At 40.4% G+C, this 16,704-nt stretch overlaps 1 protein-coding gene across 1 annotated transcript in view; it reads right to left on the reverse strand.

The window, feature by feature from the left end:
- Positions 1–106: 106 nt before the first annotated feature.
- The window catches only part of adamts7 (a disintegrin-like and metallopeptidase (reprolysin type) with thrombospondin type 1 motif, 7), a 115,181-nt gene continuing 98,583 nt past the window's right edge, over positions 107–16,704 (reverse strand). The window contains exon 24 of the mRNA XM_084476523.1: positions 107–1,399. Coding sequence (XP_084332649.1) covers positions 1,251–1,399 — 149 coding nt within the window. The 3' untranslated portion in view covers positions 107–1,250. The remainder of the gene's footprint in view (positions 1,400–16,704) is intronic.

Consider the following 16,704-nt stretch of genomic DNA (forward strand, 5'->3'; position numbering starts at 1 on the left):
TTTAGTTGAATGTCAACATGTCAATATGTTAAATTAATATGTTGCAATTAAATATCAATCTCCAGTTGTTTCTAAGTTTGGTAAATAGTAATAACACAGTAACACAATTCAACAACACGATTCAATTACTCAATATCATAAATCATAATTTACCTGTAGTTATTCACTATTAAGTGGGTTATTGGTGGGAACCAAGGTTAGCCAATGATTGTTATGAATGAATGAATGATGATTATTTAATTGGCATGAAACAAAAAAATAAATGTTGAATGTAATTACCTTGATTAAAAAGCTACATAAATAAAAAAGTAAAATATCTAAATTAAACGTGTTGATTAAGTCGCCAAATTGACTTTAGGCTTTTGTGAAAACAAAGAAATAACCAATTATTTGGATAGTTACAGCATTTTGATATTGTATTGTTATTCCTCACTTATATTTATTTTCTAATTGCTTCTGAATAATCAATATCAAATGTTGGACAGTAAGTAATAACTGAATAACCAAAGACAAAAATATTCAAGTAGATGAAAGACACCGGGCCAAACCAAGGCTTAGTTCTCTTTAGCACCAAAATGGTATTATGCAGCACCATTTTTCCATTTCCATTTATGAAAACCAGGCAAAGCAAAACAGATGGAGCCGCTTTCTTAAAGGCTTTAAAAAAAATACATTAGACCATCTGTGGGCTGTGCCGTAAGACCTGTACCACATAATGTGTAGAACCACTTTGCTGAATAACCCAGGTTGAGTTGCTTACTACAACTGCTCACTGCAATAGTGAAATGGCTATATTAGTCCCATGCTGTTCTGCAGAAAATGTAGAAAATACAGTCAAATAAAAACATTTGCAATACCCAGAAAGCAAACCTTTCATACATCAATGCTACGAAAAACACAAACAACTGCATACATGTCTTTTTTTGTATTTATGTAATCTGTCTCCACCGCTTGTTATACCACTGTTGAGCAGTGGTACAGAAATCACCTGATTGGGCCCTCTGGGGCGACCATACTGTATTCACAGTACAGTGTTACTATTCTTAAACAGGCCTCACAAAAAGCCACAGAGTAAACATGGTAAGGACAGTAATTGCAAAACTATCGTGTGCCTGAACAACCTCATGCCTAATACATGAGGCTGTAGACGGAGCCTCCAGAGGTCTGGTGGTCAGAGAACAGTTGGAGAGTCTGTGGAATTCAGCTTGGTGCTCCGGGAGACACTAGTCCATGTGCTTAAACGTCTCACCTCACCGGTGAGACGTGCGGCCTTGGCCACGGGAACGCTGGCCACAGGTCCTGCAACATTGTGCCTGCACAGTTGGCAGGCGGCAGCGGCCCAGCCAATGCAGAGTCTGGCAGAAACGGAAGGTCAGCTGATCGCCAAGACAGACTACACCTGATGTATAAAGAGACAAGAGAGAGAGCGAAAGAGGTTATAACCCACCAACAGAACTGAACCTAAATGTACTGTACATATGCAGCCGTAAGTGTAAATATGCAGAAAGAGAGAAAAAGAAAAAGAGAAAGAGAGACATATCCCACCAACACAACTAAATAAAAATATATTTAAGAAAAATATATATAATGAGAATGGAACGAATAAAGAAAGAAAGAGTGAGAGCAATACAGACAGGTAGAGATTGATGTCACAGATATTCACACATGGTGAAAGATGGTGAAAGATGTTGAAACCTGTGATGAAACCAATTAGTGTTGATGAGATTGTTTGAGTCCCATCAAGCCCAGCCAGCCATGCCGCAGCCACACAGCTGTGAGTCATTAGGCCACTGCTCTATTCTTTTTACAACAAATGTATATTTCAACAGTCGCTGAGGATGACCCGGGGATAACAAATGAAGAGGTGGAAATACAATGAGGCACTGCTCTCCAGAGCGTCTGACATTCAAGCAAGGGTGTGTTATGTCTTGAAAAAGAAGAAAAATAATAGATCAACAGCATGAGGAAAATGGCTGGATAATTCTGGCTGAATAAAAGAGTTCACAGTGTCTTCTCCAGGAGAAAATAAAACTGCATTAAAAAACAGAGGTCATTCACAATTTCATCCTACAAAAGCATCACACACTTTTCGGTCAAACAAACAAAAGTAGTGTGCGCTCAACCTCTAGTGGGTCAGGAGTTTGATTCAGGATCTATTGATTGTCATCACACATATGTACAATGTAATCTATAGCAAATCTTCTCAGTGTACCAAAAAATGAAGTGCGAGATAAAAGCACAAAAAAAATAAGTAGACACAACCACACAGTGAAGTGAACTGGTAACATTGTATTGCAAAAATGTTCACAGGGTAATATTTATCACTTTTTCGTCAGCCATAGTGCACTTAAAGCAGTTCTGAATACACAATGTTGTCTGTCAGGCCTTGTGGTCTCCAACAAACACCCTTACACCTCTGGCACACTTGCCTCTGCTAAAGGCAGTGTAGAGCTGGCCATGTGCGAACACACTTTGGGGCAGGAAAACTCCAACTCTATAATTTTCTTGTCTTTGTCCTGTAGAAGACATGAGTTCAGGTAGGCCTACTTACTAATCAAATTAAATTACAATGTGAAAACATGGAAATGCAAGATTTTGCATTTGCATTTGTAACATTTATTGATGGTTACAGTATAGAATCAGAAGTCCAACCATTCGCGAAAATAGAGAGAGTAGTAGGCCTATAATGTCTATGTATATTTTTGTATTTAATGCTTCATACATACATATTATACTATAAACCTGACCTTTTAATTTTTATTGTTCACCTGTTTTGGGAATGCACATGTATATTTCTCATGCCAATAAAGATTTGAAAGCTTTGAATTTAAATTTTGAGGAGAGAATCTGCGGTTGGTGAGGGGTTTCTTAAATTTTTTTTTTGGCCGATTTCGGTTGACACAAAGCAAAATCATCTCCTCTTCAAATGCCATGTCACTGCCCTCTAGAGTATGTATTGCGTAACATCCATAACAACACTGAAACAGGACGGAGGCATGATGGGTAGTACCGGAGACAACGTTTGGTACGGACGGACGAATTTCGTCCGGATCCGGAGGTATGAATCCACCTTTACCTGGGCGAGTGTGTCGACGGGCGGAGCCGTTATGTTTAAAAACATAATGTCCTATCTGGGCGAGTGTGTCACTGCCTTTGTCTTGGGGGGGGGGGGGGTATATTAACATGTGATGTGACTGCATACAAATGTGTCCACAGACATGGTGACTAATGTATGATGGTAAGCATTATTGGCCCTTAACACTTGTATTCAGAAACAACACTGCCTCAAAAGGCTATTGGCCTAAGCAACACCAGAGGCATATACTTTTCTCTGAACTTGTAAACGTTGCAAACGTGCAAAAACATATTTATATATTTATGTGGCATTCAGTCCAATGCTTAAAATATATCTGTGGCATTCAGTAGGCCAATGCTGTGGTAAAGTGTGGAAAGTATGACCAAGTGTTTCTTTCTGTTCAATAGATACAACTTTAAATAAATACAAAACATGACGGTAACTCTAAAGTCAAACCGTCCAATCTGAAGGCTCTACTTAACCACTCTCCCTACTCCCTTCCACCAATACAAAGCGAACAGAACTGAGTAGGGGAGGGCTTAGCCTAACTTGTGAACGACCCAGAGAAACGCAATGCAAATTCAATGTCAACATGTATGAGGCTTTAATAAAATCCTGGATGATTTTGAAATTCCGCCCGGACACATTTTTTAAAAGTCTCTCAAAAACAGGGCATGTCCGGGCAAAAGAGGGCGTCTGGTCACCCTACGTACGTACGGGGAACCCATTTGATTCCTACCTGTTCCACTGTTAAATAGCGGCGCAAGTTGGTGGGCGCTATCCTGGTCATTTCTCTGCGTGAGAAATACGAAGTGTGGTGTGTGAGCATGTACATGGGTTGAAATGCGTGTGTCTCACGTCCCAATGCGTGAGACTTGAGAGCACTGACAATAGATAGCAATTCATTGAATTATTTAATTTGCATCATTTAATCTTAGACCCTTAGTGAAAATATACGCTGTTTGTACTTCATATATGTACATTTATGACAAAATCGTGAGGACGAGGCTTGGCAGAACCTTCTGATGGTACACTTGTTGCTGACAGATGGATTTCTCTGAAACACCGCTCAAGTTAGCCTGACAGTTAGCCTGCTACCGACCAGGTTAGTTTGGTCGGATAAGTTGCCATGGTTACTTAGCGTAGATTCCCTTAAGTCACGTTAATGGAATGCAACTCTAGCTGAAAGCAGCCAGGCTAAGCGAAATAAGCCTGGCTTTGCGCTTAGCTTGGTTGATGGAATACCCCTCTGATCAACCAACCAAAAAAACAAATAGACTCATTGTCAGGTGCCCTAAATATGACAACTGTTAGATGACAAGGCAGTTGCACATTTCAGTCGTTTAACTAGTGACACCCGAGAGATGTGCTGTTGACTGCTTTCTTTGTAAAGCCTCTTGCTTATTTATTGTCTAGATTAAGCTAGTTCATTACAAACAGGATAAATATTACTTATTTTTAGGTCTGGGCAAATTAACGCGTTAATTACGCGTTAACCCAATCTTATTTTAACGCAATTAATACAAATTGACACGTTAACGCACATTTTGTTTTTTTTCACTTTGATTTTGAAAGGTTTCTCCCTCAAGATCACTTGGTCTAGTTTTTACTTATTAAGAACATTTGGCATGAATGATAATGTGTCATTCCATTTGATAATCTCATTTAACTAAAAGTGCAATTAATCGCGCGTTAACTCACCAATACTATGCGATTAATCGCGATTAAAACCTTTAATCTTTGCCCAGCTGTACTTATTTTATATTACCTAATTTTCTCCTTTTCTCCTTATTGCACCGTGGGTCAGAGATAAATTTTGTCTAAGTTTGTCTAGCACAGTGGTTCTTAACCTGGGTTCGATCGAACCCCAGGGGTTCGGTGAGTCAGTCTCAGGGGTTCGGCGGAGGTCAAGACACACACCCGACTCATATGATTCGTGATGACACGCCCCGCTTGGCCATCATTGGCTGCAGGTGATCACACAACATTGCTTGGTCTATCTGCTGCAGGGAATTTGGTGCGCTCAGTAGTCGACTTGTGACTGTCATGATGGTACGTTGTGTGATTTCTTTCTTAATATTTTAATCCCTTCATACTAACTATGTCGAGCAAAAAAAGAAAGTGGTCGGACGAATATGTACAATATGGATTCACATGTATAACGGAACGTGATGGGAGTCAGCCCTAACAAACCCTAACTGCATGATTTGCAATGCCAATTTGAGCAATTCTAGTCTAGCACCGGCAAAACTAAGAGAACACTTCCTTAAGCTGCATGGAGATGGAAAATACAAGAACACAACGCTCGCTGAATTCAAGGTGAAGAGAGCCAGATTAGATGAAAAGGCTACTCTGCCTGTTCTCGGCTTTGTACCCATCAACAAACCGATCCTCACAGCATCGTACGAAGTTGCTTACCTGATCGCAAAGCAGGGCAAACCACACACCATTGGTGAAACACTCATAAAACCAGCTGTGTTGAAGATGGCGAATATCATGCTGGGAAATGCGGCTGAAGTTAAGTTATCCCAAATTCCTCTTTCAAATGACACCATCAGCGACAGAATAGAGGACATGAGCAAAGCCATCTTGGCTCAAGTAGTTGCAGATCTGATTTCAAGCCCGGCAAAATTCAGCCTTCAACTCGACGAGACCACAGACGTTTCCAATCTAAGCCAGCTTGCTGTATTTGTGCGCTATGTGAAAGACGACGTGATGAAGGAAGATTTTTTATTTTGTAAGCCTCTTACAACAACAACTAAGGCAGCCGATTGTGGATGACTTCTTCAAAGACAACAATCTTTCGTGGGATATGGTTTCTGCAGTTTGTTCGGACGGAGCTCCAGTTATGCTGGGAAGAAAGTCTGGTTTTGGTGCGCTAGTGAAAGCTGATGCACCACACATCATTGTTACGCATTGTATTCTGCACAGGCATGCGTTGGCAACAAAAACCTTGCCTCCAAAACTGGCAGAAGTATTAAAAATTGTTGTGGAATGCGTGAACTATGTGTGAAATAGTGCTCTGAGGCACCGCATCTTCAGTGAGCTGTGTAAAGAAATGGGCTCTGAATTCGAGGTACTTCTGTACCATTCTAACGTTCGGTGGTTATCCTGGGGAAAGGTGCTGAATCGTGTTTTTGCCGTGCGTGTGGAATTAGCCCTGTTTTTGCAAGAGCACCAACATTGTCATGCAGATTGCTTCAAAAATTCTGAGTTCATTCTCATTTTAGCGTACATGGCTGATATCTTCGCAGCTCTCAATCATCTCAATCAACAGATGCAGGGCGGTGGAGTCAACATCATCGAAGTGGAAGAAAACCTGAAGGCTTTTCAAAAAAAGCTACCGTTATGGAAACGACGAACAGAGAACGATAACTTCGCAAACTTTCCCCTGCTGGACGACTGTGTAAGAAAGATCGAAGATGTATCTGGAATCGGATACATTTCTGTACCTGCGGAACTGAAGCAAGCAATTGCCACGCACTTAGATTAGCTTGCAAAGTCTCTCGACGGATACTTCCCTACAAGAGAGTCATATCCAGCATGGGTGAGACAGCCGTTCACGTTTAGTGTTGAGACAACAGATGTCAATGATGAATACCTCGATGAAATCATTGAAATTCAGCAGAGCCAGGTTCAACAGCAACTCTTCAGAACAACAACGTTCTCAACGTTTTGGTGTCAACAAATGGTAACATACCCTGTTATTGCTAAGAAAGCTCTGGAGATTTTCATACCGTTTGTTACAACATATCTTTGCGAGCAATCCTTTTCAAGGATGCTGGACATAAAAACGAAGAAAAGGAACAGACTTTGTTGCGAAAATGACATGAGAGTGGCACTTGCCAAGATGAAGCCGCGCATCTCTGAACTGGTCTCTGAAAGGCAACAGCAGAAGTCACACTGATTTGCAGTAAATATTCATTATTATGTTTTTGTTCTTTGAACACAGTGATGTTGATGCATGGTTCATTTTGTGCACCAGTAAAATATTGAATAAAATTTGAATTTGGAAAAAATCTTATTTTATTTTTCCAATTAAGAAGGGTTCGGTGAATGCGCATATGAAACTGGTGGGGGTCAGTACCTCCAACAAGGTTAAGAACCACTGGTCTAGCACATAGCTGTCAAAGTCAAGGTCCGCGAGCCTAATCCGGCCCACAGTGTAATTTAATTTGGCCCCCCAGATAATATCTAATCAGATGTCTATCAGTGTCAATGTCTATCAGAACTGGCCCGCCGGTATATCGCGTCTTAGCGGGTAAACCCTGGCGCGTCAACTCCGCCAGCCCGTAATTCCGTCCCCCCGTCAACAATTCCGCCCGCGGACCCTGTTATAATGCAATGTCCCCAATTAATGAAATGTAATTGGCCCGCGACTTTGTCCAAGATTTCAATTTTGGCCCACTGTATATTTGAGTTTCACACCCCTGGTCTAGCACATATTTTGGAATTGACAATAAAGCTGACTTTGAGTTTGACTACTACACAGCGATTTCCAAAACAAGCCTGTCACATAAATATCAGAGAACACAGCCTGTATGCACCAACAGAAAAAGCATCAAAGCATCTTTATGCATATTCAACTATGGTAACTGCTCTATTCACGTTGAGCTATTTCTGCATTACTGAATTATTACTATTAGACTAGTATGGTTGACAGTACAATCTATGAGTGAATTTGGTTTCACAAATGAGAAAAATAAAACATTAATACTGATTATATATAAGAAATAAACACACATGTATTGTTTTGTGAGTAGTTAGATAAGTTAGTTGATTGACTAAACAACTAAGCTGGCTTTTTGTTCAATTTGTTATTACTTTGAGCTCCGTGGGGGGATAAATGTATACATAAAACTTGATTCTTTTTTTGTTAGTTGGGAGGTAGAGAATAAGAACAATTAAAAACAGCCATGGATCAGAAATAGTATGAGTTGTTAAACTGGAGCTAGGCTGTGGGACTGCTCCTCATTAGCCAAACATTGTTTTACCAGGCTGTTCTTCTCGAACTTTGCTTGTCCATTCTCTTGCTTGGATTACATTACATATAAAACATTTACAATCTATCCTCTTGTAGGGATGGATTAGCATTAGAACACTTGTTAGACCAAAAACTTTCTACTATTTTTCAGTGCAACAGTTTGAACCACTTGATCCACTTCTCAGCTACACTTTTCACAAATATATACAGTATCAGGATTTATTTTCACTGAAACAGCGTAATTATCCAATTAAGCATTACAAAATATATTGGCCAAAGATAAAGCTGCTGCACTATCACGATAACTGCACACAGCAATGGAAATTAAAAGTGAGTAATATAATTCTGTACAATTCTTAATTCTTTCAACTTAACGACAGTAAAACTGAAGTCATCATATTTGGACCCCCTTCCTCTGTCACTAGCCTCAGCAGTACTCTTGGTCCCCTCTCTAACAATGTGCACTCTGTGGTCAGAAATCTTGTTGTCTTGCTGGACACCTCTCTAAATTTTAATAAACAAATCAATAGTGTGGTCAGAAGTGTTTTTTATCAACTTTGAGTCTAATAGCTAATTATAGCTCATAGCTAATCATAATCATAGCTAATCTCAATCTCTATTTTATCTCAGAATGCTCTGAAAATTGTCATACATGCTTTTTTACCTCCAGACTGGATTACTACAATATTTTTTACACTGGTCTGACTCAATCCAACATTCATAAATTACAGATGTCCACAATGCAGCAGCCAGATTGCTTACTGGTACAAAAAGAGAGAGCACATCCCACCAGTCCTGGCTCTGCATTGGTTTCCAGTCAAATTCAGAATTTATTTTAAGACTTTACTTTTTGTTTTTAAAGCTCTAAATGGTTTAGAACCCCCCTATATTGCAGAAATGCTTTCCCCACTCTCTACCACCAGGTCGACCCAGTCGTCTTCGAATCAGCCCTTACCTGTACATGTCTCAAAACAAAAGTTGACCAGGCATTCTCGGTTGCTGGTCCTTATTTATGGAATGGAACCTTTTCTCTATTGATTTTAACAACCTTTAACACCCCCCTCCTTTCCCCATTGCTGCTACTTGTATCTCTGTTTGTGCTGCTTTTATTTTGTTTACTCTATTTTACTTGCTCTTCTTTTTGCCATGTAAAGCTCTTTGGGTCAACTCCTATTGTATTTAAATATGATATATAAATAAAAGTGACTTGACTTGACTAATAAGAATAAATAATTTGATTCCATATAAAATATGTGTCAAATATTATTCTGCTCATTATTTTTGAATCACATGGCCTAGGCAATTTGGAGAAACCAGCATGGAGAAACCATCAGTAAGCTAGATTTTGAAAGTATCCAACCCGAAAAATCCCCACCCCCCTTTCAGACCTGCTTCCAAAGCCACTCCCCTAAAACACGTGACTAGCTTGCTAGTTTTTCGAATAGGCCTTGTGTCATGCGCAATGAGTCCATGGGCACAGTAGCTGGGTAAGTAGGTAGACAGTCAAGTAGGTCATCCAATCATTTGATTGGGACTAAATAAATGATTAGATGGCCTTATTAAAGGCCTGCGCCAGCCACAAATGTGTTTTTTATTTTTTTGAATGAATGTTGATTTATTGATTGCCGTTGGGATGTGAACATAATTTGTTTTCCTGTTAGTTACTGGAGTCTGAAGTGATATTCCTTGCTGAAACAAAAAAACAATAACTGAGAACAATTATAATCAATACATATTCTGTAGATGGACAAATGGATGAATGGAAAAGAAACCTTGGTTGTTGTGTGACCAGCTGAATCTGCGGGTTTTTTTAAGCAGAGACGTGACCCTGAAATCCGACGTCTATTTATTGTTTGCCGCTGAAGATAAATATAAAAACAACAGCTTCCTTTGAGAAAGTGCCCTTAAACCATCCTCCCAACTTCTCTTCCCAAGAGAATCAGAACAAAAGGGCTACGTACATACAACTTTATGACAAAAATGTTTGAAATCAAATAAATAAAAGACATACCTGAATATAAATATAAAAACAACAGCTTCCTTTGAGAAAGTGCCCTTAAACCATCCTCCCGACTTCTACACAAAGCACACAGAGGGGGAGGGGTATTAGCATCATTCCACAAAGGTCAGGTGCATGCTAGCATATCGTAAATAAGGATAAAGTGCTAAAACAGTTCCAAAACACTGCAATCTATGCATTGATATTTACATGACACTTCCATTAAACAATGTATAGTCAAAATAATTAATATAAAGAATGGTAAACTATAAGATGGTTTAAGATTTGATCACAAAATGGGGGGAAATAAATGCACACACCACTTCCCAAGAGAATCAGAACAAAAGGGAAGAGGGCAGGGGGGGACAGGAAACTTATGGGGTTGTGGGCGGAAATGTGGGGGGGGGAGTACAGAAGAAGGTGGAGCTAAATCAAAGAACAAAATCAAATAGAAAGGGGCACATAAGGCAGCTGGAAAGCTAAACTTCAGGTAATACAACTGTAAAAGGCAATTTTGTGTAATTATAATTAAAGGGATATTACACCCTGTTACACTTGCTCAGTGTACATGTCAAGGAAGGCAGTAGCAGCTCTGCCATACACCTAGGAGCAAGATTTCTATTTTCTGCAGTGCTCAAGGAGGAGCAGTCTGTCAGTTGCTTGGAAACCAACCATATGCACTGGCCACTTTTAAATGTGACTCACACCCTTGGGGTTGTGACTATAGAAGCGGAAATTATGGGAAAGCCTTAGGAGCAGAGAGAAAAAGTTGTGAACAGGTTTATAAAAGTCTTTCACAGACACCCACACTCACAAACACTACACAAACACACACACAAACTACAAGATTGACTATCCTTGTGAATGTCAATTGTCGACAAAACTTTAATTGCTAATTTTTTTCCCGCTGACACTTCTGAAAGAAAATGTAGGTAAGATTTAAAACGACAGCCTTCGTGGTCCCATCTCACATTCAATTAAAATGTAGAATACAAAGTTAATTAAAATGTCAGTTCCTTGCATACACCGACTGCAACAGACATAAGACCATAAATTGTAACCCCCCCCCCCCTGCACCTGCATAGCCAGTGTGAAACATCCTTTGTTGTGAGGCTTACTTCCTCTGTTATGTTCATGTTAATAATAGTTGTTGGAATGCTATATGGCCCATCCGCTTTCACTGAAACCAAAAAGAGGCTTGGCTTAGGTTACAGTGAGAAAATGGGAAGGGAAAGAAACTGAGGATTTGAGCCAGCGAAGGAGAGATTTATGGCTAGCTCACATAGCCTCACATAGTCTATACATTATTTTATCACAGTGAGTAACGTTACGATGGATGGTTTCCATCAGACAGTGAAGATCAATTTACCGGCATAAGAGAGGTGCGTCTTGAAATTCCCTCTGCTGCCTAGCAGAGGGAATGTGTGCAGTAGCCTAGTTGTCAGCGCAGCTTCCATATGAAGGTGGCTGTAGGTCTAGAATTGGAAGGTAGCCTAAAAGGTATTGGTGAGGTAGATGATAGGCAGTGTTAGTTATAGTAACTGTGTGTTCACACCGCACGTTTCAATGCAAAGTGAACGTAGAGACGCGTATTGGGCGAAATTTGTCGCAGCAAAAACCTGCAACAAGATTTGATTGACGGGGCGACAGTTTCCCCAAAAACGGGCGGGCGCGTTCACATGTTACTTTATAATAAAAGTAACTAGTTACCAGGGAAAGTACTATTTGCGTTACTGTAAAAAAAAAAAAAGTTGCTATATGTCAATGAATTTGAAGTAGTGCTTATATCTCCACCTTGAAAATGCCAACTTTTCATCGGATTGCTCCGGACTCGCCATCTCTGCTGCTTCTTCGAATCTGTTTGGTGTGTGTGTGGTGCGCGTGGCCTGGCTTGTGTGTAAAAACACTGGCTCCGATTGGCTACCTGAAACATGACTCTGCCTTAGCCAATCATAATCGCTTATCTCGTTGTTAACCCACCCAGTCTCCTCACTAGCAGTTTGTGTGTGGAGCCAGGGGTGCATTCAGATTACGCAGTTTATTCAATCAATTCATAGTAACGCACCGCATTTAACGTGAAGAGGAAGAGAGGACGTTGGCTTAACGTTAATTAGCTAAACGTTATATGTCTAGCGTTAATGTCATTGAACTTTGACAATAAAGTTACATATTTTAAATGGTCCCAACCTTACTTTTATATTTAAAAAAATTTTTACATCGTTTTGTCATTAAATATGTATTCGCTGCAGCTGCTGCTTCCGCTCTCTCCGTGCCATTTCTGAAAAAATATCCAACGCGCAATGAATGTTGGGATACGTCGGGCCGTGAAGGATGCATCCGATGCGTCCTTCAAATCCGGGAAACAAAGGCTGCATATCTCGGCCGCATTCGAAGGACCCTTCGAAATGGGACAGCACTTGACGCGCCGCAGTGACGTATGTGGTCTTCAAATGCGTCCTTCGAAGGATGCAACCGTGCGAATAACCTCTATAGGCAGAAGCCAACAAGGCTCTGTAGCAAGACCCGAGGACAAAGACAGGTGTCGCTTATAACACTAATACTAGTACTAAAAAAAGTACCCGCTACTAGGTACCAGGTACTTTTTTTGCCAATGGAAACACAAAAAAGGCGGGGCGAGTCGAGTCGAGTCAAGCTGGTACTGTCGGTGGAAAAGCGGCATTATGCCACTTTTTAACTAGTTGTCATGTCACGCAAAGTTTGTTAATTCTGTTGAGCACTTTCATGTCAAGTTAGAATCATTCACGTCTAGTCTTGTCGTTCACTTCCTGTCTTATTTTGTAGTTCCCTTTTCCCTCTCCTTTCAGGCACTTGACTTCCCTCCACTGTGATTGCCTCCCCGGTCCCTGATTCATCTCACCTGTGTTCCCCTCCCTCATGTATAAATAGCCCTTGTTTCCCTTTGTCTAATGTCAGTTCGTCTTGCATCCCATGGGTATTGTCAAGCGTCAGTAATTGCCAGTTTTTTGTGCCCAGATACTTACTGCATTTAATTGTGTTTTGTAACCTCCTTAGTGAGCACCTTTTGTTATAGTTTTGTATCCTCCATGAGAGCATCTTTTGTTACCCTTTTCTAGTAAAGCGTTTTGGTTAAAACATACTGCCGTCTTCTGAGTTTTGCTTCTGAGTCCCTGTCCCTGAGTCAAGGCGTGACACTAGTTTCCACACGCGCATTGCGTGCGCTCAACCTCTAATTGAAATGAAACCCATAGCTATAATGTGGAAACCCCAGTCGATAATGTAACAAATTTCTGAGCGCATAATATAATAACATTTTTCCTATGTTACAACATATAACATTTTGGTTCACTAATTACGTAATGAAGCAAGCATAATAATTGTCTCCTTATGTTATGAAGCAAGCATAATCATTTTATACTTATAAGTAGGGCTGAACGATTTGGGGAAATAATCGAATTGCGATTAATTTGACCAATATTGCAATTGCGATTTAATGTGATTTTTTTAAATTTAATAAAGGGGTAGTTCAGGATTTTGGACATCGGGTCTCATTTCCAAGTGAGCCAGTGTGTTATTTATCATTGGAGACCGTTTTCAACACATTCAGTCCTTCTAGTTGCAGAAATCGCTGGTGCTAGGCTAGCGCAAGTCGAGGATAACTGCTAGCCTGCCAATAAAAACAGTTTTACCCACTCCTGAGGTAAACCAATTATAATGCCTGACTATCAGTGTAAATGTCTGTATTGATAGAATAGTGTTAAATAAACTTACCCTTGCATCGCATTGCATTTAGTTTATAATCCCTGTAGTTGGAAGCAAGCTACGGCGGACTGATATTACCTGGAGTGTGCTTCTCTGTTTACCTTTTGCTGTAGTGAATTGGTTGCTACACCGGAGCAAAGTGAAATTCCGCCGCTGCTGAGAAAGTAGTCCCCCAAAATGTAATGTGATCATTGCGATACAAGGATAGTTTTATTTCTAATATTATTCTATCAACACAGACATTTACATCGATAGTTGGGAATTATAATTGGTTTGCATCGGGTGTACTTTGGAGTGGGTAAAACTGTTTTTATTAGTCAATTTATAGGTTACATATGGTTGCATCCATAGTATACTATGGATGCAAATCAATTATTCAATAGCTTTTACTGTTATTCAGGGCTCAAAGTGCATTGACATTTAAAAAATGCATGGCAACTACTATTGGTTAGTTTAAAATAATAATAACAAACAGCTGAAAATTTTGTTCATTTACAGAAGCACCTTAGTGAAATAAACTAAGTGTATCAACGGGTAAGGCAGCAACCTACCTAACTATAATAAAATAAAGCACAGGCATGTGTGGGGGAGAGGGAGAAGGGGGTGTGTGACTGCAAGATTGCGGATTGTACATTGGCTACCTGACGTGAGAGTTTAAGGCCCCGTCCACACAGGCAAAAACAATCTTTTCCCCTCCGTTTTCCTTTGAAGCGTTTCAGGAATATCTCTGTAAGGATGGACTCATTGCGAAAACTCATCGAGCTGTAGAAACACTGTAGTACATATTCAAGGCCAATGTGTGGCACTGGTTCTCCACAAAAAAAGTGGAGCGCATCAAGCCTGCGCACTGTATACAAACATACAGTCAAAGAGGAGAAAGCAGTTGTTAAACCTTTAAGATTGAGCAGAAATACTTTTTAATGTACAGTTAGTAATTGAATTTACCATGGGCTGTATTTAAAGCTACAAAAATAATACAAATTAAAAAGAAAAAAAAGATTTCAACGCAACTCTAACATCCCCCAGCTGGTGGGGCTGCGATGACGTCCTTGTTTGCGTTTCAGGCGTCCACACGAATCCTAACACGAAAACGCATAGGTCAATTTTTATCTTATCCTCCCTGGGACCTGGTTTGAGAAAAGTGGGTCTGGATGGTCGGCCTAAACGCACAAGATTTATGCGTTTTCACAAAAAAATCGGTTCAGTGTGGACGGGGTCTAAGATGTTTATTTTATTTATTTTTTTACCAGAAGAATACGTCATTGAGTTTAAACATCTCTTCAAGTGACCTGGCCAAGACAGGCAGCACATACAGTACACATAGCATACACACAAAACATTAGAAAAATAAAACAACTAAAACAGTCGGGAGGGGGGGATATCAATATCGACATTTCGGGAGGCTCAAGGAAGAGAGTAATATGAAGTTTGAGCAACAAAGTGTACTCTTGTGGTGGACTCTATATACATAATTCACCATACTGTGTTATTGATATGTTTTCGTTCTGTGTTATAGGGACGCTGTCTCTTTAAGATCACGTGACGTGTGTGTTGAAATTCCGGTCGGCACAATGTTTGAATCTAATAGTGGTGGATTTCATGATTCATTTGAATGAATCAGTTTGCGTCGCTCAGTTCGCCAAGAAGAGTTGTTCGAATCGTTGATTCGTTCATTCAGTCGCGTTTCCGGTAGTGGTGAATCATGGTTCTCAGTCACTGAGTCGGTCAGACTCTGAGTCGGTCAGACTCAGCTCCTCCCTCGTTCTCATTCAAACGAATCACGAATGCACAGTTCTAAGCTGAGTCGGTCAGACTCAGCTCCTTCCTCGTTCTCATTCTCAAACGAATCACGATCGTGCAATGGTGCAAACGGTCATCAATCAACACAACATTAACTAAGTTCCTTTTAGCTGAGGAGCGCTTCATGTTCGGAATCGGGATGTTGTTGCCCGTCTGGCTCTCATGACTTCTCAGTCCTCGAGTCTTCACTGCTGAACACAGTCAGTGAATGAACGGCGACTCGCGAGTCAGCGACTAGTGGGTGGAGCTGGGAGTCTCGGAGAACGAACGATACGAATGAGACGAACTGAAATGGGTCAGGTCGGTTCGTTCATGTTAAAGTCATTTGTTCGAACTGAGCCATCACTAGAATCAAATGGTTTTTATATGACAAAATGAACGACCTGCTATTGGTTGTCGACGTGAGAAATTGTCTCTGGGAGAGAAAAAAACAAAAACAGACGGAAGGGGCGAGGGAGGTATATCAATATCGCAAGACATTGCGGGATGCGGGATCAATCTTGCTGTTGCACATGCAATCTTTCGATTGCATGCAATCTTTCGATTGCATGTGTGTGCGTGCGTGTGTGCATGTGTGTGCGGTGTTTGCGTATGCAGTGTCCTGCGCTGCCTTTGACTTGAAACGTCTGCATCAGCGCGCACGTGTTTGTGCGTGTGTGTATGCGGCCTGTATGTGCATGCGTGTGTTGTATGTGTGCGTTCGCACGTGCTGTATGTTTGTGTGTGAGCTGCAGGCTGCTTGGCACAGCCACATTGACCAACTTGTCAGAGTAACTTGTCTGACAGGCCTGCTATTATAGAAGTAAGATTATGGGTCTGCTCCTTTTATCTACCAGGGCACGGGTAGTAGATGCCTCTGGGAAAAGGATTTATATGACCATTTCATGTCATTTATATGACCATTTCGATATAAATTAAAAATGGTTTAATTTCAACCTAAAATACTCATTTTTTTTAACAGATTGTAACATTGACACTTCCGCCATACAGAAGGTGAGAGACAGAATCTCACTTTCGGTTTTAAATTAAAGAAACAAGCTGGAACAAAATAAGTCACATTCATATGAACACCAAGAATGAATGCGGAAAATGTATCCCTTTAAA

Source organism: Micromesistius poutassou (assembly GCF_964030765.1).
Source record: "Micromesistius poutassou genome assembly, chromosome: 12".
NCBI classification, from domain to species: domain Eukaryota; kingdom Metazoa; phylum Chordata; class Actinopteri; order Gadiformes; family Gadidae; genus Micromesistius; species Micromesistius poutassou.